The sequence below is a fragment of the Halichoerus grypus genome, chromosome 6 (genome assembly GCF_964656455.1).
Source record: "Halichoerus grypus chromosome 6, mHalGry1.hap1.1, whole genome shotgun sequence".
Classification (NCBI taxonomy): Eukaryota; Metazoa; Chordata; class Mammalia; order Carnivora; family Phocidae; genus Halichoerus; species Halichoerus grypus.
Genome location: NC_135717.1, coordinates 167182585 through 167210311, shown reverse-complemented (window position 1 = coordinate 167210311; position 27727 = coordinate 167182585). Strand labels below are relative to the sequence as shown.

General features: G+C 42.2%; 1 protein-coding gene across 20 annotated transcripts in view; it reads left to right on the top strand.

The window, feature by feature from the left end:
* RBFOX2 (RNA binding fox-1 homolog 2) overlaps nt 1–27727 on the top strand; it is a 283206-nt gene that overhangs the window by 122664 nt on the left and 132815 nt on the right. Inside the window, exon 1 of one of the 20 annotated variants that reach the window (XM_078076553.1) lies at nt 8512–8569. The exons of the other annotated variants lie outside the window; for them this stretch is intronic. Coding sequence (XP_077932679.1) covers nt 8555–8569 — 15 coding nt within the window. The 5' untranslated portion in view covers nt 8512–8554. Of the gene's footprint in view, nt 1–8511; nt 8570–27727 lie in introns of those variants that run through there. 20 annotated transcript variants of the gene reach the window in all.

The following is a 27727-nucleotide window of genomic DNA, read 5'->3' as shown; positions in this document are numbered from 1 at the left end:
AATTTGACTATGCAGAATATTTTAGGAATGAGTTATTTCTGGTGGTGGTGTATTCCAACTCCCTGAGAGGATTTTCCCTTCTCTGAGCACCAAGATGTTTAAGTTATTTTGGAAATAAATTCTTGTAAAGGTATTATGTAACTATATATTTCTTTTTCATAGTATAATAGTAGACACTTTTCTTAATGGTTTTAACACAGTTGTCTACATCAATTCTTGTTTATGACTAAAAGGATGATATTTCAGGAGCATCTGCTGGTTTGGCCTTACTGTATGGTCCCATTTTGACATCTGTCTGCGTTTTGATATCTTACCTGCTTTTTAGATGTTTTTCTCTTGGTCTCTTACACTCCTGATGTGGCTGCCTCTGACATAATAGTCCCCTTTCCTCTGGTACTTAGTCCTTACTGCTTCCTACTTCTCTTTTCCTAATTTGCCTTTCAAATTTTCAGTGGCCAAGTAGCCAGATAACCAGGACAGAAATTTACTTCTAAAATAAAAATTAATAGATTGAGAGAGAAGGGCTGGCAGAGCTTTCCTGCTGATGAAAGTACATGAACATTTTGGTATTTTGGGTACTTAGGGGGCCTTTTGCTTCCTGGTTATTACCATGTTCTAGAATAGCTCTGTCCAATAGAACTTTCTGTGGCAGTGGAAATGGCTTATATCTGCCCTGTCTACTGGCCTCATGTGGTTCTTGAGCACTTGAAATGTGGCTAGTGTGACTGAGGAACTGAAAATTCAGTATTAACTAAATAAATTCACGTAGTGACTAGTGGCTACTGTGTCGGATGCATGGTTCTAGACTCTAGATAATTAACTTCTATACAGCAAGCGTGATTATAATGGAATTTGGATTGGGATGCTGTTTTATTGTGCTGAGCAGAATAAATTTATAGTATTGGAAGAGAGGCAATTTGGAATGTTGATGTTCAGATTACCTTAAAGTAAATGATAAGATTGGAACTGCTTTTTCATATTAATATTATGATTATTTCAAACTAATATTCTAAAGCCATTGGTGCAGGCATGTATTTATGGTTTGTAGTTGTGATAAAACTTTGAGTCCTTTTGGTTACTAGGGCAAAATTAGTAGTGCTCTAACTTTATTTATAGGGCTTGGTTAGACAGTTGTCTGAGTGCCAGAAACTCCTACAAATAACTTTGACCTTTCCTAACAAAAAGTCAGGAGATAAAATGTTCCATAGGAGAAGATCTCAGTTGTATGTGGTATACACAAAATATTATTTTTTAATGGAGAAATTGAAAACCAATAAGAAACCAAAGGAATATATAAGCGATAGATTTTGGTATCCGCTAGGAAGAAAATAAACCAAGCGCAGTAGTAGAGTATGGGGAAGGACCTCCAGCTAAAGAGAGTGGTCTGGAGAGTTTTAATTGAGGAGGTGTTTTTAAGTTGAGGCCTGAAAGATAAGAGGGAGCCAGCCTGGCAAAGGATGAGGAAGAATTTCAAGAAGAGGGAATAAAGGAATTAAGGGGTGCCAGGGAGAGGGATGGACTTGCTCCAGATCAGGAACTGGCACGAGGTCAGTGTATTTAGAGCCTCGTGATTGAAGGTGAGATAATGACGTGCACTGGACTGGTAGGGGCAGGCACTCAGCAGATCATGTAGGACTTTGAAAGGCCATTGTAAGGATTTCAGATAGAGAACATTTTTTTAACGATTTAATTATTTTATTTATTTGAGAGAACGCATGCACACATGAGCGCATGAGTGAGGGGAAGGACAGAGGGAGAGGAGGAGGCAGAAAATCTCAAGCCGACTCTGTGCTGAGCACAGAGCCCAACTTGGGGCTCGATCCCACGACCCCGAGATCATGACGCGAGCTGAAGGCAGATGCTTAACTGACTGAGCCATCCAGGTGCCCCCCCAGATAGAAAACATTTTTAAGTGTGACGTGAAGCTGTAGAATCAGGGGAGTGATATGATCTGAGTTTTGTTTTAAAAACTCCCTCTGGCTGCTCTGTGGTGCAGGTTTGAAGGGGAGCCACAGCAGAAGTGGAAGAACCCTGGACATGTCCAGGAAGGAGCGGATGGTGCTTGGGTTAAGGTGATGGTACAGGAGATCAGAGAAGTCAGACATGCAGGACTTGCTAATGGGTTTCATGTGAGGGGTGAGGGATCAGGGAAGGAACTCTGCCTTTCGTAATTGCCAGATGGTACCACTTAGTGGGGTAGGGAACACGAAGTATATATTAGATTTCAAGGTAGTGGTGGTGGGAATTAAAGCCCAGTGTGGGGCACATTATGTTGGACTTGTCTGTGAGATGGTTAAGAGTCTTACTGGAGCATGAGAAGAGATCTAGGCTGGGGGTATAACTTTGTAATTATTAGCATGTGAATGGTATTTGAAGCAATGGGAATGAGTGAGATAACTCAGGTAAAAAACCCAGGATCTAGCCCCAAGGAACACTTCACTTCTTTTTTAGAGATCTGTTGAGGGAGAAGCCAGAAAAAGGCACTGAGAAGTAATCAGTAATGTAGGGGGAAAAAAACCCCAGGATTGCAGTATCTCAGAAGCTTAGAAAAAGAGAGTGTTTTAAGGAAGTTGTCAACTTGCTGAATCCTGATAAGAGGTGAGGTAAGTGAGGACAGCAAAATGTCCATTGAATTAAGTGACATGGAAGTGATTGACATTGACCAGTCAGTTTAATGGAGTAGAGAGCTTGGAAACTTTATTTTGAGTAGATTGAAGAAGAAAACAGGGGTGAAATAGAGACAGGTGTAGTCAACTTTTTTGAGAAGTATTACTGTGAAGTGGTGAGCTGGGAAATGGTAGGGAGGTAAGGGGTTAAAGGAGAATTTTTTAAAAACCATGGTTCATTTAGTCATTTACCTGTTATTGGACATTGTTTTTTAAAGTTCTTTTGCTCTTACAGATTATTACGATGAACTTTGTTCTGCACTTGTGGGGCTTTTCTGTCTGGGCTCCTTGGAGATGGAATTGCTGAGCCGTAGGCCATGCATGTTTCAAAATTTCATAGATATTGCCGAACTGCCCCCCGAAGTGGTGACACCACTGTATACTTTCCCTATCACAGAGGGAGGTTTTCTGAAGATGGAGGTATGTTTATTTGCTGGCATGACAGTGATGAGTAGAGAGGGCATTGATGGTTCAGGAGAGAGGACGATCAGCAGAGCAGTGCAGTCCTTACGTAGGTGCCTGGGGAGGGGCATGAGCACAAGAGGTGAAATGGGCCTTGATGCAAGGGATGCTTCCCTTCATTGTAAACAGAGCATAAGGAAGAGGAGATGCATGCATTTCTAGGTAGCATTGTAGATTTGGTGGACAGAAGACACTGTCTGAATGCTTCTCTTTTATTTTTATTTATTTATTTATTTTGGGTAAAGATTTTAAGTAATTTCTGCACCCAACATGGGGCTTGAACTTACAACCCTGAGATCAAGAGTCACACGCTCCCCGTCTGAGCCAGTCAGGCGCCTCTGAATGCTTCTCTTTTAAAATGAAATATTTGGATAGAGCAACAGCTCAAAGTCGGATGGTGGGGAGAGAATGAAATAGGTTGGAGGAGAATATAAGAGTAGAGTTATTTTGGAGAGTAGGAGGCTTACAAGGGCAGCTTTGGTGGGATTGCTTGGCACTGTTCAGGGCCCAGTTGAGCTTTGTGATCATGAACTTGTAGTCAAGTCGGTCAGCTTGGTTATGTGATCTTTTTCCAGCAGCATTCAGCTGTGTGGGCACAGGAACAGAGAAGGCAGATAACTGTTTCACCAGGTTTGGAGTTTTGCCACGTGGCAGGGATGGAGAGGACACATGATTGAGGGTATTTGCAAGGGAGGGATTATAATTATAGACTATTGGAATCACAGTTGCACAGAGGAGGGAAAGGAAGACATGGCTGGAGTGGGTAGATAATGAAAAAGTGGTCGGGATAGGGACTTCCCAGGAGGGCAGAAATTGTACTGGAGGGAGTACCAGAGTGAGTAACTTGGAAGTATGGGAGCTTATTTGAGAGTATGATTGAAACATAATAAGGAAAAACAGAGCTGTCTTAAGATAATGCATTTTCCTCTTTCAGGGATAGTTGCTCTGCATTCCCTAAACACTGGGGGTCAGCGCTCTAATAAATCCCCAATTTGCCTGTAGCTGTTCTGAGAGGTGAGCTTGGGAAGCACCCTTTCTTTTCTCCATGTGTGCATCTCGAACTCACTTTAGAGATCATAGAAGGTGACCACAGTTCACAAGAGGTTTCTGAAACCGTGCTCTTAACAACATCGGTCAAAGGAGTAGGAACAGTACTTGACCAGAGCCGCAGCCTTTGGAAGCTCACATACAGCGTGTGTCCACTGAGTTCCCAACCTCACCTCTATCATTTGTTGCCTGAAACCTTGGTAATGGGCAGAGGTAGCCTGCAGGGTTATATCCAGGGTAAAATTTCCATTGATTTTGTCAGTCTTGATAAGATTTTATCAGTGAATAAGTATGGTATAGTTGACATTGTCTTGGAGTCCTACAGACTTGTGTTCAGCTTTTGGCTCCTTTGAGCCCCAATTCCCTTTTATATGTGAAAAAGATAAAGCAGGGCCTCCCTTACAGAGATACTGTGAAGATGTAATGAGAAAATGCATGCCCAGTTCTGGCACATAGTATGTTCTAAGTACTAGCCGCTGGTGGTGTCTTATCGAAATCAGTAAGCACGGCTGGAATACTCCCAGTTTTGTCTTCCAGAGGGGTTTAATCCCCTGACTGGAAAGTGGCAACCATAGCTCTGCCTTTCTTCCATGAGTCTCTGCTGCTTTGTGAGGACAGTGATCTATCTGGACCAGCTTTTCAGACTTTAATGTGCGTGCGGACCACCTGGGGCTTTGGTTATAATGTCGATTTTGATTCTGTACATCTAGGGTGGGGCCTGAGATTCTTCATATTTAAGTAGCTCCCAGCTGATGCTAATGCTGCTGATGCTAGTCCATGGGTCATATTTTGAGTAGCAAAATTCTTTTAGAGAATTGCCCTGTGGGAATCCTTGCTATTTTAAGCTGAGAGGAGGCAAGGTTAAAAGAGCCCTATTCTTTCACCTTTTTTTTTTTCTTTATCTTTTTTTTAAGTCAAATTCATTTGGACCTCATGTGGCCCATTTCTATAGCTCAGTGTTGTGGTGAGTCTGTATTGTCTCTACCCATCCTGAAGGTGAAAGGAATATAAATTATGTAGAGAGGGTTATCTTGGATTTCTTTTGGAAATCTTCAGTGCCTGATTTCTAAGGTATATTTTTACAAAATTTTCTTGGCTCCCCAGATGTGCACACTTCCCCCACCAGCCTTTTACACCCACAGAGAAACTTGCATAAAACATGTAGTCTCTTGAATTGTTAGACTTTGTGGCAGAGAATACAAAATGTGGCTCCAAACCCTTTCTGAGAGTCTGGCCCACCAGACTCTTCACATTACAAAATATGGCACTTTCAGAAGCAGGAATTCAAGATGCATTATAAGGTTAGAATTACTGGCAGCACCCATATTGCTGTCCCTGGTAATCTGATTTTTTCTTTCTCAGAAGCAAGCATGCCAGACTTCCTCTGTGGGCCTTCCCTAGGACATTTCCTTCTCTGATGCTCCAATTCACATGTTCTCTCCTTTGAACGAATATACAGGCCGATAAGCCTCAGAGTACAGTCACGCAGTCTGATAAAATGTTCTGAGAGAATGGAAGTATGTGTGCGTCCTCATCCTATGTGTGATATAAGACTGATCTTTTTCAGTGTCTTCGTAGTGTGGAATTGTTACACTTTTGTGTCTCTTAATCCCGTGTAGCTATAAAGCATAGGTTTCCTCCTTTGACTTTGACAATTTGAAAGATAAACCTCTTTGTTTCCTTTTCTTCCCCCCCCTTTTTTTTTAAAGGTAGGGAAATGTGGACATGCAGGAGCATGAATAAAGAAGGTTCGCTTAGTTTGCCTGTGGGTTTTTGGAGTTTTTTTGGTGTGTGTGAAGAAAACACAAAAGAGTTTGATATCCCCAGACTGTTTACCCAGTTTTTAAAATTACGATCAAAAAAGGAAAAGAAGCGTTTAGGAATTTACGAACTCTCCCTGTGGTTCCAAAGATTATATGGGGCCATTTACGACTGTTTTGGAGGTCGTTTTTGGGTTTTGGTGACATATTTGAACTTTGCTTATTTTGTGTGGAGGACCTCTTTTCTCTAGTGTTTTTCTCTTTCTTTGCTCCAGGAGAGCCGGGGTATCTTTATCCCATCCCAAACTTGGTTAAAAGATAACACCATAAAGTGACAATATGCGAAATTCTATTGTATTTGTTCTTTTGATACTTGCTTAAGTATGAACGAGTGAATTTTGTGTCTTCAAAGAGTTTGAAAGACTATGATCGTTTAACAGTGTGATTTTAATACAGTTATTAAGAACCGAGTATAGGGAGGTCTGGTGACTTAAGATTTAGGGCATGGGCTATGAAACTAGAGAGGAAGGTTTCGTATAAAAATCGATTATGGATGTAACAGTTTATAGAAAGTCAAGATTTGTTTTCCCATTTAAAAAAAAAGGCTGTCTCAGGTTTAGACTTGGAAGTTCTTACTGCTCTTTTGTACTGGAAATGAGGTAATCCTGCCTTCAGAGGAAGCAGAGAGGTTCTGCATAAAGAAAAAGAAAAGGTTTGGGTGAGGCTGAGAATACCTGCCCCACCTCTCCCAAGTTTAAATGAGCTGGGAGTTCAAGGTGGGAGGAGAGAAAAGGTATTTATTATAAGCTCTCTGGCAGAAGGCACATAGTGGGGAAGAAAAGGAAAGGTGATTTGACTTCTACTCTGAGAGAAAAAGGAATTCCACTGTAGCAGGCCCCTGATAGAGGAGCATTACAGTGGGGAAGGCTTAAGTAGGGGAGAGCAAGTGGACCTGTACCTGCGCCAGGCCTGCCTTGAGGGTGAGGCTTGCAGACCTTACTTGGAGATTTTACAAGCAGAAGGGAGCTGTCTCAACATGTCTGAGGGGAACAGAACCCTGAGGCAGCTGGAAGGTGGTAGGCCTCTTGTTTTTGTTTTTTTGTTTCATGTTGTTTCTTCTTTAATGAGTTAAAGGAGTAAAATATTCCCCAAAACACAGAATCCTTTGAGAGTATATGGTGCACCTACTCTGTGCTAGGTACTATGCAAAAGACTCCATGGCCGAAAATAGATGGGCTCTCCCCTGAAAGATACGGATAAAGGAGTTAAGATTGGTAGGTACAGGAATGCAGTAGTCACTGGCCGAAATGTTGAAAGCCAGGTTACAAACGCCAGGCTCGAAGAGGAGGGAGGGATCACGTGCAGCCGGGGTGGGCTTTTGGATTTGAGCATGCAAGAAATGGGTGGGAAGTAAGGAAAGAGCATGGGCACTGGTGTATGGAGGAGTCAGCTATTTTCTGAATCAAAACCACTAGGACAGATGATTTGATGATACTTGTTCACTGTTGAACATAATGGATCAAAATATGCCTGGCATATCGGAGGCACTTACTAAGCGTTTGTACTGCACTAAATTAGGAAATGTGGTCACCAGGAGCTTGACAGATAGTTTACACAGTTCTATCATTTGATCTAATTACAACAACTCCACAAGGAGTACTGTACGCAGTTTTTGGTTGAGGAAACAGGGGCTTAGTCTGGTTAAATAACTTTCCCTAGGCCATGATAATAATAATTGTGGACCCAGCTTCCAAATCCATGCTTTGTCCCCTGCACTGTCCCCATGCCTAGTAAAGAATCTGCAACATGCTAGGGGCTCAGAATCCATGTGACGCTAAGCCCTTGCTTGTCCTCTGTCCCTTCAGAAAGGAGGTTGTGTTGATCTGAACTAGGGCAACAGTGATAAAAAAGACGAAAGCCTATTCGAGTTTATATGTAATTTTTCTTGTTTTAAATTCAGAATTATTGAGAAGAGTGGCGTAAGGCCAGCATTGCAGGGAGGGAATACAGGCTCTGAGCAGGTTCTGTCTGTGTTTGGCTTCTGAGGGGGGCTCCAGAAGAATTGGACCGAGGGGAAACTTGACTCAGCTCCCCTTGATCTTCTTGGAGGGCATAGTGTTTTCATTGCTTCATTCATGTTTAAAGAACCCATCTTAAACTAGTTTGTGTCTAGCATTAGAAACTGGTGCTGGTGGTTTATTACTAGCCCCACCCATCCCTGCCTTTTGCAATAATCTCTGTGAGTGATGATTGTGTTTCTAGAAGTAGAATGACAGAGAGAGATTCCCTGAAGGCAAATAGAGAAAGAGAGTGCTGTACACTCTGGTTCAGACACACGGGGCTGGGAACTCCCAGAGAGAGGGAGAGGGAGAGAGGGAGGGGGGAGAGGGAGGGGGAAAGGGAGGAGAGAGAACAACAGAACAGTCAGCTGGAGAGGAGGGAGGAGGGGGGAGGAGACCGGTCCTTGTAGATTTTTAAACTCAAGTGATTTGGGGGGGTTTCTCCCCACCCCGAACCCTTGCCCCCCCCACTCTGGCACCTCCTTTCCTACAGTTCACTGAAGTGCCTTTTTGCAGTCCAGGATCAACTGACCGCTGAGTTTGAGCAGCCGGGTCTGACATGATGTACCTCTGGGTGAGTACAGAGTGCTGTGGGTGCGGGCTTGCACTTGCACATATAAGGAGTGGAAAGCTGCGAGGTTCGGCTCCAGCACAAACGGCCTCCTCTCAGCACAGACTGCCACGTCCCCTTCTACTCCCAGGTGTTAGGTTTTTGAAACCTAGCAGTGATTGTGACATTGTTGGGTTTGTTTGTTTGTTCTAAATGTTGTTTATCTCGTTAGACTTAGGCGTGAGGGTGAGCTCCCAGTGCAGTGTCATCCCCTGGGCCTGGTAGGGTTGGAGAAGGCAGATGGGGCAGGCGAAACAAGCCATACGCTTCAGGAGCTGCAGTCTTCCTGGTGGGTCACGATCCACCTGTGTTTTGTTTTGGGGGCACTGCCTTTGATAATCAGACCATCTCTTTAGATATCAAAAGCCAATGGGTGGCATGATTCTTAATTAGGAATGAGCTTTTATAAGTTTTTATCTAATAATTTTTATTGTCCTTCACAATAGTCTTATGAAGTAGGTCACTGTTGTTATGAAATTTTATGAGGGAAGTAATTAAGTCACACAGAGTGACTTGCCCATACTTAGAAACCAAATCTATAGTAGCTAGAATAGTAATTAATAACCAGACATTGTAAAGCATTTTATATTTGCCAAGAACAAATACCTTACATTAATTTATTGTTAACTATGACATTGTAATTTGGGATGAAGAGAAACATACTGGGATTGGAGAGGTTTTGAAATTGTGAGATGTAATAACTTTCAGGGGAATGACAGGGAAAATAATACAAGAAAAAAAACCCTTGCTTTTAGTTGTGAAAATAAGAGCATCTATATAGCCCCTTGCAAAGATGGCGGCGCCCTCTCTTGAGCAGACAGCTGTTGTGTGTTGCTAAGGGAGCCTCCTCGAGGTGATGCCCTTGGCTACTGGCCAGCTTTTGAAAGTTTCACTTTGCCCTTTGCCCTTCAGCCTAGATGTCTGGAATTGCAGAAACCTACTTGGCTCAGGCCGACTAAATTTATAAATATCAGAAGGCAGACTTTTAACTAGGTTTCTGGAGATGGAGCTTGGTCACAGACTGTGTGTGTGTGTGTGTGTGTGTGTGTGTGTGTGTGTGTGTGTGTGTGTTGGGAGGGGCTTCTTTTCCTGCTTCTCCCTTCATATTTGAATATGACCTTGAAATGTAATTTCCTCCTCTGATTTTTCTAGTGTTTGTAAGAAGTCAAAAGAATTCTCCAACACACTTTACGTGCTTTAAGTAGTTTTTAGCTTCCTGTGAGCAAGGTGTTTGTGTCAAGGGTCTTTGCAGCCTTGTTGGTGGGACTGATCAGCTTTCTGTAGACCAGAGGATGGGTTCTTCAGTCTTGATTTGTTGGAAGAGGAGTTATGAAAGGAAGCAAATTGAATTCATCTCATTTCTACTCATTTATGTTTGATGAGAGCAGACAGTGACAGTCTCCTCGGTTGCTTTCTTTGTGCTTATAGTTGTTTGTAAATTTGTCTCAGACCCCTGTACTTATTAGCCTTAGAACAGAGCTTCCCAACCAAAGTACCATATGTTGGACTGCGCTACACGTATGCCGACATAACTCTTCCCCTCCACCCTTGGAGCAGCCAGGTGGGGGCCAGGATTCCCCTGGTCACTTGGACCACATGCATTCTAGTGTGCCACTTGGTGCCTTAAAAATATTACAGTTGTCTATGTGTGCTGTGGCACCTGAAAGTTTGAGTAGCACTGTCCAGAGGGCAAAACGTGTGTCAACCCTTTCTCTTTATTATTATCTGTATTGTCTCTTCCAATGCGCCACACATTTGTTGAATTCAGTGAAAATGTCCAGAAGGAGCCATAGCTGCGTAACACCCCGATAGAGAGAAGGACATCTGGGTGGTCCTGCGTCAGGTGGGGAGGCCTTGAGGAGGTGCGGTGGGGAAAATTTGTGCCAAGGAATAGGAGATCGGAGTTTTGTCTAGGCCAGTGCCCAGCCGTGTGACATTGGGCAGTCATCGAACTGCTCCGAGCCTCAGTTTCTACATCCATAAAATAATAGAATCTCTTCTAATGCTCAGGGTCTGTGAGGTGAGTTTGTGTAGCAGTACACAGCTGGAAGGACACCCATTTGTGCAGGAGTGTTTGGGTCCTGGTAAGCACGAGAGAACTGTGGAACGTAATCATGCCTGTCGCCTGCTTAGTTTGATACCAGCAGTGAGTTACAGGTGCTGTTTCTCAGAATTCTAGAAAATTACTGAGCTCTGCTCAGTTGTCACTACGTCTGAGTGGTATTAACATTCCTAGAACCTGAAGAATAGATTCTGAAGAATCTGAAGAATAAAAATTAGATCTCATCCAGGCATTTTGGTTTGTGTAGTTAGACATGGCTCCTTGATTTGCTTCTGTGTGTCTGAGAACTCTGAGGTGGAACACCATCTTGTGCTCTCTGTATAGGTCTCTTTGCCAGATCTTCTCCCCACTTTCCTGTTGGGTCCCCTTCCTTTTTAGAGAATTTGATAGCATCAGTAGACAGCATGGTATGGCGCCAAGAATATGGTTTTTGAGACTTTGCTGGGCCTAAATCCCTCTTCTGTCATTTCCAGTTATATGGCCGTGAACAAATTACTTAACCTCTCCGAACCTCAGTTTCTTCGTCTCTCCCAGAGGGAAAATAATACCTATCATGAGGGATTATTGTGAGAATCTGAGATCATCTAATAAGTATGCTAAGTGTGGTGTATGGCATGTAGTAGATGCTCAGTAAATAACTAGTGCAAGCCAGCTTTTTGCTTTGAACATTTGCATGGACAGACTGCTCACCACCCCAGAGCCTTTCCTCTAGCAAGTTAAGGAAGTCTTTGACTTTGTGTAGGGAGAGCTCTGATAAACCCACACTAGTTTCATGTGAAATACCTCCCCTTAATCAGTATTTTAAGTACCTGTGACTAGAGAACCCTCGTTAAAGTTGGCTCCTGATGGAGAACATCCCCATGGTTTTTTCTCAACTTTTTTTTTCTGGTGTGTGTGTGGTGGGGGGTACAATACTGTTAAGCATTCCTTATGCCCTTTATATTCTCTCTCTCCTCTTCATGGCCTAAAACAGGGAGGAGGGTGGAGCGAAGGGGGAAGGGAGGGGAGGGAGGGAAGGAGGGTGGGAGACACATAATTCCTGTAGTGAAGGAACTTACTTGTTTGATTATACAATTTATATCCAGTAAACAAAATTACAGACCATTTATTTAAATTCCCAGAAATTAGGATGTGTTCTCTCTGAGCTGATCTTAGCTAGACTGGTCCCAGGCTCTCTTACCTGTATTCTCAATGGATGAACTTGCGGATTTCATTTTAAACTGTTGTTTTGTCATACTTCAGCCCTGTCTTCTTAATAACTCCGCTCAGCCAACATTTAACGGATGCCTATGATGGGCAGAGGACTGTGCTACCAGCGGGTACAAAGACAAAGATGATTGAAAGACTTCTCATGCCCTTAAAGCATTTAGAACACAGCAGCAGTGAGCATGTGTACACAGATAATAATGATTTTTGTATGATGCTATTCACTTAAGAAAATGCTTTTATATGTTATCTTATTTCATCCTCACAGCAGTGCTAAGGGCTAAGCATCATTGTCTCTATTGTACAAATGAAGAAAGAAACAGAGAGGACGTGATAGTAAATGGCAGACCTGGAAGCTCAGACCCATCTGTTTTTAACTCTGTGGCTGTTTTTCTTTTCACACTCTCCTCTTTTGGGAGAAGCTGATGTTTTTGTTCATCTTTATTGATGGTAACACATATGTTAGGCACGTACCTCCCTTAGTCCTCAGCACACCTGGGAGCTGGCCATTAGCTTCATTTTACAGATGGGAAAGCAGCAACTTCGGTCATCTGCTGAAGTCACACAGCTGAGAGTTGGCAGGGGTAGGATTTGAACCCTAGTCTGTCTGGCCTCAGAGCTTACTGCACCGCATGTAACACCTTCTTTTATTTGTTCAGTAGTGTTTAGTTTATCACCACTGCCATTTAGCATGCTATGGGCTAGACTAGAGAAACAAAAATAAGGTACTCTGAATTCTGTTTCCATATCCATTAATTACTTGAGACAGGTTACTTAGCTGTATAGACCTTGGTTTTCCAGGTTGTAAAAAGAATGTGGTAGTTCTTGGGAACATTAATGGAGTCATCTCAGAAAAATGATCCGCCATTTTATAATGAAGTCTCAGTAACTGATAGCTTTTTCCTAAAACATGGAAGTCACAGACTGTGAGTCAGAAGACAAGAGTTTTTGGTCCCGATAAAGCCGTTTGCCAGTGTGTGACCTTTCTAGCATTAGGTTTCTTTTGGGGTGGGGGGAGGGGCAGAGAACAAGGGAGAGAGAAAAATCTCAAGCGCACCCCACCCCCCGCACGCAGAGCCTGAGGCTGGGCTCAATATCACGACCTGAGCCAAAACCAAGAGTCAGGCACTTAACCGACTGAGCCACCCAGGTACCCGAAGGCTAATCTTTTAATGCTCACTTTTGGTTACAACTCTAATTGGTCTACACAGTGAGAGAACTAGACTGAATAGTGAGTTGAGTTATCACAAAACACAGAAACATTTCAGTTCAGATAACACTGGAGGCCAGATCCTGTGAATAGATACTTGGCAGTGAAAAGCCATTAAAAGATTTTAAGTAGGATTGGGAGTAGGCTGAAGTGGAGTTGATAATTAGATTTGTTTTTTTAAAAAGATACCTGCACAGATTAGAGGGGGAGTAAGAGTGCAGGGAGAGGTGAGGTGTTGGTGTGTCATAGTGGAAGTGGTAGAGAACACCAGAGCCAGTGGAACTGTATGAGAGACGTGCCCGAGGTAAACTTGACAGGATGGGGGTGCTCAGCGGAGAGTCTGCTTGAGGATTTTCTCCCTCTGCCCCTCCCCCTGCTCACATGTGTGTGCAGTCTCTCTCTCAAATACATAAATCTTAAAAAAAAAAAAATTTGATGGGATATTGTCAACATTTGGAAGGAGGACCAGAGTTTTTGGAGGAGGGAAGCTGAAGTGGATCATGAGTTTGATTTGGATTTACTATTTTAGGGTAACTTTGAAATGTTCAGGGAGAAATTTTGCTTAAATAGTTGGGTACCTAGGTCTGGAAATACAAGGGAAGATAGAGGTTTAAGCTATAAATTTGTGAGAAATCTGCATGCCATGGTAATTGAACTGTGTGCAGATATGATGATGGCTTAAGATGAGAATGGCCTTAAAAATGGCAGAAAATGTAAAGCAAGAAGAGAAATTAATGTCTGGTAGGTGATGAACCAACCCTCAAAGGAAGCAGGGAACAAGGTTCTGGAGAGCTTGTTCTTCAGGAGGAAAACCAGCACGCTAGGAAATAGGGTAAAAGTGGCAGGAAGAGAGAACTGAAATATACTGACAGCATCTAGGAGTTCAGAGAAGTCTTTAACAGAGGCAGAGATAGGCAGGCAGAGTGGGTGAGGAGTAGAAAGGGTCACTGATTTTGGTGATTGGTGAGATAGTTTGTATGTTTGGGAACCGTATGTAATCCCATGTGGCTTGTATGTGTGGAATGAGTGGAATAGTGATGGATGAAAATTTAAAATTGTGGAGACCAGGGCGCCTGGGTGGCTCAGTTGGTTAAGCGACTGCCTTCGGCTCAGGTCATGATCCTGGAGTCCCTGGATCGAGTCCCGCATCGGGCTCCCTGCTCAGCAAGGAGCCTGCTTCTCCCTCTGACCCTCCCCCCTCTCATGTGCTCTCTCTCTCTCATTCTCTCTGTCTCAAATAAATAAATAAAAAAATCTTTAAAAAAAAAAAACAAACAAAAAAATAAAATTGTGGAGACCAGATGATCTGAACGGTGCTTGTTTATTCCAGTAAGGAACCATTGATGGATTTTAAGCAGGATCAGGTATGATCAGATTTGTATATTAGAAAGATAGTAAGAGGTTTCTATTGTTATTGGAGAATTTATATTTATATTGTGGGTGACATTGGTTTGATGCATACTTTAAAAGTTCAGAAAACTGAAAGGAGTTAAACAAATGATTATATTAATAATAGACTCCAGTGGTTAACACATTTATTGATGACAGCTGTGTGTCGATCACTTTATAAGGGGTAGGGAGAGAGCATGAACAAGACAAAATCCTTTCCCATAAAGAGTTTGTATTTTTTAACTGGGAAAATAAAACTGTAAACATGTAAACAAATATGACTCTGAATGCTTTGGCTAGGGTGAAATAGGCCTGAATGTTTAACATCATCTTGTTAAAATATGGGAGGAAAGCATTATAAGCAAAAGGAGTAGTAAATACAGAATCCTCAGAAAGGAATGAGTTTGGGATATACAAAGGACAGAAAGAGGGGTGGTGTGGTTGGAATGTAGAGAGTAAAAAGGTTGTAGGAAGACAACACCAGAGAGCTAGATGGGGGCCAGATCATTCCCCATGATAGAGATTTGTTTAAAATGGGAAGGTAACGGGAGACTTTAAGCAGGAGAGTGGCTTTCTTTAGGGAAGGTGGTAGGGGAGATCAAGAAGCCGTTGTAGTCAAAGCAAGAGGTGATAGCTTAGACTCTGGAGGGCAGTTTGATAGGAATAAAGATGGCTTGTCTGTTTGGTAAGAAAGAGGAATCTGGGTTATTCAGCTTTTGAAGAATTAAGATGGACGGGCTATTTCCTTACAACAGAACAGTGAGTCCACAGAAAAAACAGTACTTATGGTTTGGACTTGTTAAAGTTTGAGATCTCTTTTAGACATCCAAGTGAAGTTCAGTAGCAATTTGATGAGTCTGGAGCTCAGAGGAGAAGTGTGAGTTTGGGTTGTAAGGTTGAGATTCCTCTGTGCATAATTAAAGCCTTGGTGAAAACTGTAACTAGAGAATAGGGCTGAGGCTGAAGCCAGGGCATTTCAGTAGAGGTCTGAGGGTACTAAGAATTGGGTAGGATAGGAGGGAGATAAGGCAGGTGTGTGCTATCATAGACTCTGGAGAGGAAAGGGCTGGGTTTGGATAATTTAAGACCAAATAATTTGTCATTGGCCTGGTAGGATTTTGGTTGTTGGTGAACTTGGTAAGAGCTCTTTCAGTTGGAATGATGGGGATAAAAAAGCCAATTGGAATGGGCTGGGTTGTTAATTGGTAGGTGAGGCTGTGGAGACAATGAATGTTTAGTTGTAGAGTGAGGCAAAGAATTGGGGCAGGGACTGGATGGGATGTGGGTTCAAGGGAAGATTTTTATTTTCTTAATAATTTTTTTAATTTTTAAAAATCAAAGTTATATATATATTTTCTATAAATGCCTATATATGCAAAATACTAGAAAAATACATACACAAAATTCATAATGTTTGCCTCTAGTGAGGATAAATGAGATCAAAATGGCAACACTGGGGTCAATGTGAGCTTGAGCATTCTCTCTCTCTCTTTTTTTTTAAAGATTTTACCCATTTAGGGGCGTCTGGGTGGCTCAGTCAGTTAAGCATCTGCCTTCGGCTCAGGTCATGATCCCAGGGTCCTGGGATCGAGCCCCGCATCGGGCTCCCTGCTCCTTGGGAAGCCTGCTTCTCCCTCTTCCTCTCCCCCTGCTTGTGTTCCCTCTCTCGGTGTGTCTCTCTCTGTCAAATAAATAAATAAAATCTTTAAAAAAAAAAGATTTTATCCATTTATTTGAGAGAGAGAGAGCACCAGCGGGGTGAAGGGCAGAGGGAGAAGCAGACTCCCTGCTGAGCAGGGAGCCCGATGTGGGGCTCGATCCCAGGACCCTGGGATCATGACCTGAGCTGAAGGCAGATGCTTAACTGACTGAGCCACCCAAGCATCCCAGAGCATTATCTCTGATACTCTTAATTTTTATGGCAATGAATTCATATATTTGTTTTTTGTGTTTTGTTTTTTTCTTTTTTTGGTAAGGACTTTTTTTGAATTTAAATTTTACTTAGTTAACATACAGTGCAATATTGGTTTCTGGAGTAGAATTCAGTGATTACCATTTACAGACACCAAGGGGAGATTTTTTTAAAGATAGGTGACATTAAGGCATGTTTTATGTCAGTAGGAAAGAGCCAGTAGAGGGGAAGAAATTGAGGATGCCGAAAATAAAGAAGCTAATGGCAGGACCAGAGTATGTTATACCCAGCACACAGCGGAGGGATTAGCCTTAGCTAGGGCCAGAAGCAGTTCTTTTTGGCAGCATTGTTTTCAAGCAGAAGAGAGAGTCCTATGATTGTGTCTGCTTTCTTTATAGATATAAGATGAACAGAGCTGAAAATGGCAGTGTAGGGAGTGCAGAAGTATTGCAGATTTAAGGAGCGGGGACACAGTGTGAAATAGTGGTCCATCTCAAAAAATGGGAGTGAACTTACTAGAGAGGTGTAGTAGGCTTAAGATCTGTGGTCATCAACCTGATGTGAGTGCTGGCAAGTCAGCTGTGTGATTTTTATCCAACAGTCTCCTGTTGTTTAGACACAAGAGAGGACGGGACACCTGGGTGGCTCAGTTGGTTAAGCATCTGCCTTCTGCTCAGGTCATGATCCCAGGGTCTTGGTATCGAGTCCCGCATCCGACTCTTGCTCAGTGGGGAGCCTGCTTCTCCCTCTGCCTGTCGCTCCCCCCTGCTTGTGCTCTCTCTCTGACAAATAAATAAAATCTAAAGGAAAAAAAAGTTTAGACGCAAGAGAGGAATACGTAGATAGTTGCATTTGACCAGGAGTTGAGATTTTATTAGATGAGTTAGACGAAGAGAAAAAGGGGCAAAGGAATTAGGACTTTTGAAAAAGAGTGTTTATAATGTTGGACTCTGAATCTGAACTGGCTTAGGAGGGAAGTAAGAATGTGGGGAGGGGGAGGAGGTCCACGTGTAGCTTTGAGGTCTTAAGGAGGTTGGAGAAATGTGGTGTGGGAGGACTGCTAGAGAGAGCAGAAGTGCTGGTGTAAGGGTGGTATGCTTCAGGTGTTTGAGAGGTTTGGAGATGGTGTTCCTGGCGATGACAGTGCCAGGATATGATGCTAGGTGGGTGGTTAGGTGAAGTGACAAAAGAGAGTTGGTGCTAAAGACACTGAAACAGTAACAACACAGCTAGGAGGCCAGAGTGTTGGGTGAATCACCTGTGCAGGGGGTTGAAGTTGTCAAGAACCATAAGACTAATAAAGGAGAGAAGAGAGGGAGCCCTGTGCCAAGGCTGGAGGAGGTGATCTCTGTTCCAAAGGATCTGCAGTTTGGGTCAAGGATGCCTATAAGGTCCAACACTATATGATAATGGGGATCAAGGAGGCTGCCTGCCCCCACTGAGGTATGTAAGGAGTGGGAGAGAAGCTTTTACTGCAGTAGAAGGAGGATCCTCAGGGGCAGTCAGGTTTCCCTTGGAGCAAAAAGGTGAAGGGAACATCACAAAAAAAGAGCGAGTATACAGGAGAGTTTACTAAGGATGGCTCTTGACTTCTGGGGCTTGGGAGGGCAGGAAGAGCAGGTGATGGGAGCAGAAGAGCAGATATGCACAGCTCCATGGGGTGAGCTGTTTGGAAGTCTTGGACTTCTGATGATGATTGAGGTGAATGAGAGTATGAGCCAGGATGGAATTGTTCCGGAAATCTTTTGGAAAAACAGGGTAATTGTTAAACTTTAAGCCAGAGCAGTTCTCAAAATTTATAGTGCTTCAGAATGCTACAGATCACTGAGCCCCACCTCCAGAGTGTTAGATGCATTATATCTGGGTCTGGGCATTTACATTTCTAATAAATTCCCAGGTGATGCTGATGATACTGGTCCAAAAATTATACTTTGAAAACCATTGGTCCAGAGAAACTACTTGTGGCTAAGTAAGAAGCTATTTTGAACTGTAGCTCAAGATGAAGTATAGCCTGGGTGATGGGCAAAGGTTTTCTTGGGACAGCTGTGTTGGTCATCTCTGACTTTGGCAGTTTAAGGGAGTAAGTGAGTATATGATAATTTTTCTCAAGGGATAATAGTTTCTAAGTGCTTATCAGCAAACATTTGATTATCAGCAAACATTTATTGAATATCTGTTTTATGCAGCAAAATGAGGATCCCAGGAGTTGTATTTTCTTTCTCAAGTATAATGAGATGAGGTTAAAGGGACACAGAAGTCAAATAGATAAATAACCATACATTGCAGCAAAGACGACATGCCAGTCCCTGGAAGGTATGGGCGGTTGTCAACAAGAGTTCAGAAAAATGGGCAGTCATTGAAGATGGGATTGATCAGGGAAGGGTTTCTTTTCTTTTTTTTTTTTTTTTTTAATATTTTATTTATTTATCTGACAGAGAGAGACACAGCAAGAGAGGGAACACAAGCAGGGGGGTGGGAGAGGGAGAAGCAGGGTTCCTGCCGAGCAGGGAGCCTGATGCGGGGCTCGATCCCGGGACCCTGGGACCATGACCTGAGCTGAAGGCAGCTGCTTAACTGACTGAGCCACCCAGGTGCCCCAGGGAAGGGTTTCTTGAAGGAAGTATAATTTGCACTAGATCCTAGCAGAACTAATAGAGACAAACCACATAGAGAACTGACATAAGCAAAGGTTGTGGTGTCAACAACGAACATGAAGCTTGATGACTACTCATGAATCCCGTTGCTTTCACCCAGGCCCAAGACACCATTATGTCTTGTCTCTATCATTATAATAATTTTTTCACGGGCCCCCTGGCTTCTGTGCTTTCTCCCCAACCCCCTTCCCGAAGTCTGTCCTCAACACAGAAGTCAGAGTGATCCTTTTAAATGTCACATTATACTGCTCGCCTGCCCAAAACTCCCCAGTGGCTTTGTATCTCACTTAGCAGAGAAGTCAGATGCTGGCCTGTAAGGCCCTGTGTGACTGACTCCCCTGGCTAAGGCTTTGAACTTATGGCCTAATCTTCTACACTCCTGGCCAGTCTTTGAACATATGAAACACATCCTTGCCTCAGGGCCTTAGCACTTGCCTAAACCCCTGTTCTTTCCCCAGAGATCAGCAAGACTGCCTTGTTTGCATGAAATCTCGATTCGGTTGCCATGTTATCATGTATTGTGAGCACCCTATATAAATGTTAATTCCTGCCTCTCTGCCCAGCGTTTCTCATCTGTTTTCCCATCTCTCTTTTTCTCCATAGCACCTACCACCATCTGACTTGCTGTATGTTTGTTTATTGTCTTTCTCCTATGCTTCATGGAGCCCCTGGTATTCTCTGTGAAAAGAAGGGAGGAAGTAAAGATTGGGGAATAGTGAAGAGGCCAGTGTTACTGGAAGAGATAGGAGTGGGAGAGATGGCTTGGAGGATAAACTGGAGGATCTTGAATACTAGATCACAATTCTGTAGAAAATAAATTCTTAAAAAAAAAATTTCACTACAGCAATATTTAACCTTCTTGAAATAGTGTCCTGTAATTGGGTTCTATGCATAGAATGGTTTGGGGAGGGGCTAGAAGCACGGAGATTAATTACTGTTGATTGGGTTGTTGTTGGGTAATAACTATCGGGTTGTTCGGGTATGAGTAAAACGGCTTTGGAAATGAGAATAAAATTTTTTAAGTCGGGATAAAAGACTTAGGCATGAATGTAAATGAGAAGCTTGCAGTTGTATAAGAAAGTTCCCTGTTTTAGTATGTTTAATACATGTTTTGATATGGCATTTAACCTTAAACAGGTGTCTTTTGTCATGTTTCAGTACAGAATATGGACTTTTGTTGTTGTAAAACTTATATATTAGGGAATAAATGTGGAACCAATTAAGCAAATGTACATTTTTCTAGATTTTAAATTGTTTGGAGGGCTCGAAAATCAGTGTAGTCGGAGCACACATATGAAGGAGGGAGGGGGGAAGTCCTCAACTCCCAAGACTCATTTTCTCAGGTCCCTTAGTTTCCTTTTGCAATGAAGTACATTTTAGGAGTTGTAATCGTCCTTCACTACTTCCTTTTTTCCCTTCTTAGTTTTGGAAATGTGTGGCTTTTGAAACTTAGGATCTGGTTTCAAACACTGCGTTGTTGTTTAGAATTAATATCCTCTTCTGAATGGGAGCTTGCTTCTCCCCTTCACAAATGCTTTTTCAGAATCCCTCACTGTTATTAAATGAGATAACATATAGTACTTGTAACATAAGGCCATCAGAGAATAGGTACTCACAAATACTGATTGAAAGGTTAATTAGATATTCTTAGGATAATGAGCTGTGTATGTAGCAAAGTGTCCAACTAAAATACTGGCTTTTGATTCCACTTAAATCTGTAGAGTTCTGTACTCTTACTGTATATTAACTCATTTTGCATTTTACTTGCTTATATGAATCTAGATCATTAATTCAGACATTAAATAAATGAAAGCCTACCTTTCATTCTTTAAAATAACTGTTATTTTTCCTGAATGTGAGATGACCCCTTTAATCACTGGCCGTTTTAACTAGATTGCCATATCCATGAAAATCAGAAACGACTGATTATAGCTTCATTGTGTATTACATCATATGCTGGTTATAGTTCTGTTTCTGGCTCAGCCCTTAACCTGCTGTGCATTTATAACAAGTCACATGATCTTTATGCCCTTGTGTCTCTTCTGTAAAATGGGGATGCTATCACTTACCAGTTGATTGTTGCATACTATTTCTCAGATGAGTGGGTATATAAATAAAACATTTTCTATACTTTATACTGTTTATTGCACTTGTAGTTGTCCGTTAGATAAAAAGCAGTATATACTTTTTTTGCTAAGATTGGATTGAAAGTCTCACAAACATTACAGTTTAAAAGCAGATGCCGGGGTAGGGGGCACGTATACAGGGGGAACGGTTGCTCTTTTGTATATGTTCTCCTCTGCTATATTTCATTAATTCTGAATGTTTATCTTTATTCTCTTGTTTTCTTGTTTAATTTACTCAGTTAATTGAAAATAAGTTTCCTGGCCTTATTGAAAGTCAAAATCTTATTTTTTTTTTTTTTAAAGATTTTTTATTTATTTATTTGAGAGAGAGAGAATGAGAGAGAGCAAGCATATGAGAGGGGGGAGGGTCAGAGGGAGAAGCAGACTCCCTGCCGAGCAGGGAGCCCGATGCGGGACTCGATCCAGGGACTCCAGGATCATGACCTGAGCCGAAGGCAGTCGCTTAACCAACTGAGCCACCAGGCGCCCCAAAATCTTATTTTTTGCATGTTGCTCAAGCCCGTGTTCTCTGGCACTGGATGTTTGCAGATACATCCGATACCAGAGAAATTTTCAAGATTGTTAAAGACAGTTGGGATTGGAAGGGAGAAGGGAAAAGAAATTCCCAAGTGCCTCCTGTGTATGAGGTCAGTACTTTCACAACTATTATTTTATGTTCCGTTTTTCATCTTAGGATTCAGAAGCAAGAGTCAGACCCAGTAGTCTTGCTTCAGAGTCAGTACTCTTAACCAATATGTTACAATGCTTTCAACTAGTCTGTGATAAACCAAGATGGTCCCCAGTGATTCCTACCTCCTGGTTTTCATGCCCTTGTGTCATCTCTTGCCTTTCAGTGTAGGCTGGGCCTTAGTGACTCACTTCGAACTAATAGAATATGCAAAAGTGACAAGATGTCACTTCTAAGAGTTGATGGCAAAGACTGTGGCTTTCATCTTTTGGATGCTTGCCCCTCTAGCTCTCTAAGAGCCCTTGCATTGGAAGAAACAGACTGCCATGTTGTGAGTAGCCCTGCAGAGAGGCCCATGTGGCAAGGAGCTGGTGTCTAAGGGCCAACAGCCAGTGAGGGCCTGAGCCTGCCAACAGCCAGGTGAGTGAACTTGGCAGCAGATCCATGCCAGTCCAGCCTAGAGATGACTGAGGCCCCAGCCAGCACCCTGCTGGCAGCCTGTGACAGACCCCGAGCCAGAGGCACCCAGCTAAGCCTCACCTGGAGTCCCGGTCCACAGAAACTGTGAGATAATAAATGTTGTTTTGAGCTGCTGTGTTTGAGAGTGATTTGTTACGCAGAAAGAGATAACTACAGAATCTGGTACCAAAGGTGGGGTGCTTCTGTAGCTGAAATCTACATTTGTGGGAGTGACTTGGCACCCGGGCAGTGGACTTTGAGAAGAGTCAGTGAAAGATGAGGGTACCTTGAACATGTTATTTGTGAAATTTGGGACTTTGAGGAGAACGGCCATGGGGGGCTTCAAGGAAAGGAAACTGGAGGAAAGGGGATCCTCATTCTGTGCTGGCAGAAAGTTGAGCAACACTATTGTTTGTAGTTATGTGGAAAGTGGACAATGTGCCTCATGAACTGGGAGATCTAGCTGAAGTCCATTTCCAAGCAATACACTGGTTTCCTCTTGCTGCTTCTACTGAAGGGTGAGAGAAGAGAAACAAATGGAGGGAAGGATTGTTACACCAAAAAGGAGCCAGGGACTTGATGGTTTTGAAAATCCTCGGGCATTCTATCTGGCAAATGACAGTCAAATTTAAGACATGGGTTCCTAGCAAAGTCAGTTCAAGGGCCCTGCCAGGAGAGAATGGTAGTCTAAAGATGAAGCTGCAGCTGTGACTGTAAGACCTTTTGTTAAGACCCCAGAAGAATCAAAGGTAGTGCCTTAAGAGTCACACAAAAGACCTCTCAAATCACACAATAGGACTTCTAGCCATTTTAGCAGCAGCACAGGTAGAGAAGAGCTTATCTTGAAGATATTTGTGGATATAGCTTTTGTCTAATGCAGTGGATCTCATTGAGATTCACAGGAGACCTACTGCAGCTAAGATGGAAAAGGAAAAGAAACGGTTCAAAATGAAAAGAGGCTGTTGAACACTCCCAAGTTCTTCCAGCAGGAAGCAGGCCGAGCAGACTGCTAAGTTGCTAACGCATGCTACCTTCCTTGCTGCAGACAAGAGCCACGGAGAACTGTTATCCCAACCAAGAGACCCAATCAAAGAACTCCAGCACTTGTCCTGCTAGATTTCAGAATCACTATGGACCAGTGGCTCCTTTGTTGTCTCCCACTCCCCCCTCCCTTTTGAAGAAGTGGTTGTGCCATTTGGACATTACAAGAGATGCCACAGTAATGGAAACCAAAAGAAGGCTAGTGAGAAAGGTGCCCGGGTACTGTGCCATTTCAGCCAGGCTCCCAAGAATGCCACACCTACTGCTTAGTCGGCCTCTTTGGCTTTTGTTTACAAGTCTTAAAGTTTGCAGAGTATATGTGAGAAAACTGAAGCAATCAGGAGATTTCTTACCACCACATGTACCCACCTTCTCCCGTCAGTGGCAGTAAACCTTTGGTCTCTCCTGTCACTGTACATGAAGCAGTTGCATTCCTGTAGGAGACCAACCACCCATTTTATACTGAGTCCCATCTCTGCTGGCCCAGTTAGGACCTGGACTCAGCAGTTCTCTCCCCCCTCTCTCTGAGATCATCAGGTTTTCTCTCTTTACTAGATTAGTCCCATTAACACACAATTAAGCTATTCTTTCATCCATTCAAAAATAATACTCTTGACTTCACTTTTCTGCCAGCTGCTGCTAAATTTCTTTTCCTTTAGAGCAAAACTCAATAGAGTTGTCTGCATTTGCTCACATCAGTTCTTCTCCACACTTCCCCTTAAACCCACTCAGGTTTTTATTGCCACCGTGCCACTGAACTGGCTCTTGTCAAGATTACCAATAACTTCCATGCTGCTAAGTCCAGTCAGTGACCAGGTCTCACTCTTCTTCATGTTCCCTGGCCTGTCTGTAGAACATAACGTCACTGACCATTCCCTCCCTCTGATAAACTGTTTTGGGTACTTGACTTCCAGGACATCACACTTCTCTGGTTTTCTTCTTTGGTGATTACGTCTCAGTTAAAGTTGTCATACTCTGGGCTAGGTCTTTGGACTTTTTTTCTTGATTCTCATTTAGTGATTTCATCTAGTCTCATGGATTTAGCTTTCAGTTAACCAGGATAGCCAAAATCACCTATCATCTGGGTCTGGTGGACTCTCTGATCTTCTATATTGTTTAATATAGAAATAAGTGATAGTGAAAAACAACTTTATTAGAAATAAGAAAAAAATACACTCATGCAACTAATTATGTATCACCCCCACAGTGACTACAAATCACATTTGAATGCTGTTCATGTTTGTGTGTTTTGAAGATTTTATTTATTTATTTATTTATTTATTTATTTATTTATTTGAGAGAGAGAGAGAGCATGTGCGCACAAGGCAGGGGCAGAGGGAGAAGCAGACTCCCCGCTGAGCAAGGGAACCCAATGCAAGGCTTGATCCTAGGACCCTGGGATCATGACCTAAGCCGAAGGCAGATGCTTAATCTACTGATCCATGTAGGTGCCCCTTGTTTGTTTTTTTAAATCTTTTTTTTGCAGTATTTTATGATTTTCTTTCCTTTTTGTATCCTCTTTCTTTCTATTCTCTGAGACCCACGCTTATGGTTGAGGGTAGACATTCTCTCCCTAGTTCTGTATTTATTCCTGCAAGCTCATTTCTTAGCTGGGTGAGGAATTGTCTTATTACTCTGCAGTCTTGTGATGGAAGCTTTTCCTGTCAAATTAAAGCATTCAGTATACTAATATCAATCGTAATGAAGAAAATGGGCAGTGCCTCTCTTGCTGTCTTTGGCAAGTATAGATTTGAACTCTCTTATCAATGTGTCTACCACTTCTTTAGCCTTGTTAACAGTAAAGATCACTTTATGTGATTTTTTTTTTAAACAAGGGATTTTTGAATCTATTAACATTTGAGAATACATTGAGCTGAGAAGGGCATCAACAGGTTTTGTTTTTTTGTAGGACAGAAAGAGTCATCGAATCTTTTAGAAATCCAGATAATGTGCTCTTGATTTCTCTTCCTTTTCCATCTGTGAAAATACATCGAAATTCAACCCTATTCTTCCTAACAAGAAGGCAAACTAAGGCAAGTTTTTTTGCTGAGTAGTACTCAAGCCAATCCCAAACCTCTTCTAAAATTGTCCCGTTCTACTTACGCCGTGCATTCTAAGTTCTCTGTCGGTGCTCGTACTGCCTCTGACCCTTTGTTCTGCTCTTGTTCCTTTTGTAGATCTCTACCTGTGTAGATCTGAATCTTCCAAATATGTGTTTCACTGACAAACACTGTCTAAATTTTTATTCTCTATTTTCCTGGTTTTGAAAGCATAGATAGCTCAAAAGGCATCATGCTTTGAATGTAATTTAATTGCTTATTTATGTCAGGCATCAACCCGGAACATACCCATTTTATGAATTCGTATTCTGGATTCTAAATATATCTCAAATAGGTTATAGCTTGTTATTACTTCTGGTTCTTCTTCTCATATTTACAAGGTCTAAATGCAATATTTAAGAGTTTTGTTTTTTGTGTTTTTGTTTTAATCTTTGGTAACACATAGTTCTGTTGCTTGGGCCAGAAAAACCTTGGAGTCATCCTGGATTCTTCTTTCTCTCTCACACCAGTCTTATTAGTTCAGCAAATCCTCGAGGCTCTGCCTTTCAAAAATAAGTTAGATCCCATCCCTTTTCACCAGCTCTACTACTTCTGTTAGTACATCTTCCTTTCTTGCCTAGATTATTCTAATAGTCTCCTACCTTGTCTCCCTGCTTTCTACTATTGACTCCAAGTAATTTATTCTGAGCACAGCATCTGTCATGATCTTTTTAAAATACAAATCTGATCACACTCAAAACTCCACTAATGTGTTTCACTCAGAGGAAAAGCCAGAGTCCCTACAAGGCTCTGGTCTACTCCTAGGTACCTCTTTGCTATTCATCCCCTCCTGTTTTCCCCATTCTGTTCTTACTCTCTGTTAGCTGCACTGGCCTTCTTGCTGTACCTCAGGTCTGCTGGGCACTTTGTACTTGTTCCCTCTGCTTGTGATGCTCTTCTCCAGACATCCTCATGTCTTACTTCCTCATCTCCTTCACATTTCTGCTCAGATACGACCTCTTCAGTTCATTTTTAGTCAGTCTATTTTAAATTCTCCATAGCCCCTACCATCTTCTAGTATGTTTTAAAAACATCTTTTTTTGGGGGGGCGCCTGGGTGGCTCATTTGGTTAAGCAACTGCCTTCAGCTCAGGTCATGATCCTGGAGTCCCTGGATCGAGTCCCGCATCGGGCTCCCTGCTTGGCGGGGAGTCTGCTTCTCCCTCTGACCCTCCCCTTCTCATGTGCTCTCTCATTCTCTCTCTCTCAAATAAATAAATAAAATCTTTAAAAAAAAAAAAAAAAAAAAAATAAAAACATCTTTTTTTTTTTTTTACTACCTGTCTCTCCTGTATAGAGATGTCTGCTTTGTTTACTGCTGTATCCTCAGTGTCTAGAATAGTGAATGGTGTTCAGTAAGTATTTGTCAAATGGGTGTTAAATTCCAGAGGTTTCCTACTTGTTACTTTTTCATTAACAAGGGAATACTTAGTAACTATAGGAATTTACAGGGTGGAACTCTGTATTTGTCATTCAGCCCTTCTCTCTCATTTACCACTTGTCCCTGTGCGTGTCTGCCGGTTTGTACTGCAGAAGCAGTAGAGCTTCACGGCACCGGCTCTGGAACTATGTTGACTAGGCTTCAGATCGGCCTCTGCTGCATTCGGGCTTAGTGATACTTGTAACCGGGAAAATGGAAATGTTGTAGGTGTTAAAATAAAATTGAAATTATATTTTTAAAAGCCACATTAAAAAAATTGCACCAGTCACTAAAACCCTTGAAGGTACTGCTTCCTCCCTAAATCCCCATGGATGTCTCCACTGTCTTTGTCAGTGAATTAAATTTGTCTTCTACTAACCAGTATGCAAGATAATTGGGAAAAAAAAAATCATTTCTTCCTTAATTACGTTGGCATTATTTGTAATTTGCTGCTATTTTAGCTATCTCATTTTCTGTTGTTATTTCACATATATGGCATTTTAGGTATGTTACTGGTTTGGTACATTCACGTTCTTCCCTGCCACTCCCCATGACATTACTAAGTGCTTGTTATCTGGTCTGGAAATTCAGCCACCATTTATAAATGTGTGTGTATGCGCGCGCATGTGTGCGTGCATGTGTGCGTATTTCTTTTAATGGGTTTTAATGGGGAAATACGATCAGAGTTCTGAACAACTGAAATAAAAATGCATTTTTAGCATACGACCCACAGCATACGACCCATAGACAGAATGTATATTGGCTATAATACTTTTATCAGAGCAGAGATGGACCCATACAGGTGTCATTTAAAGAGAACTTATTTTGAAACTCTAAAGGGCTTTCATCTGTAAGGT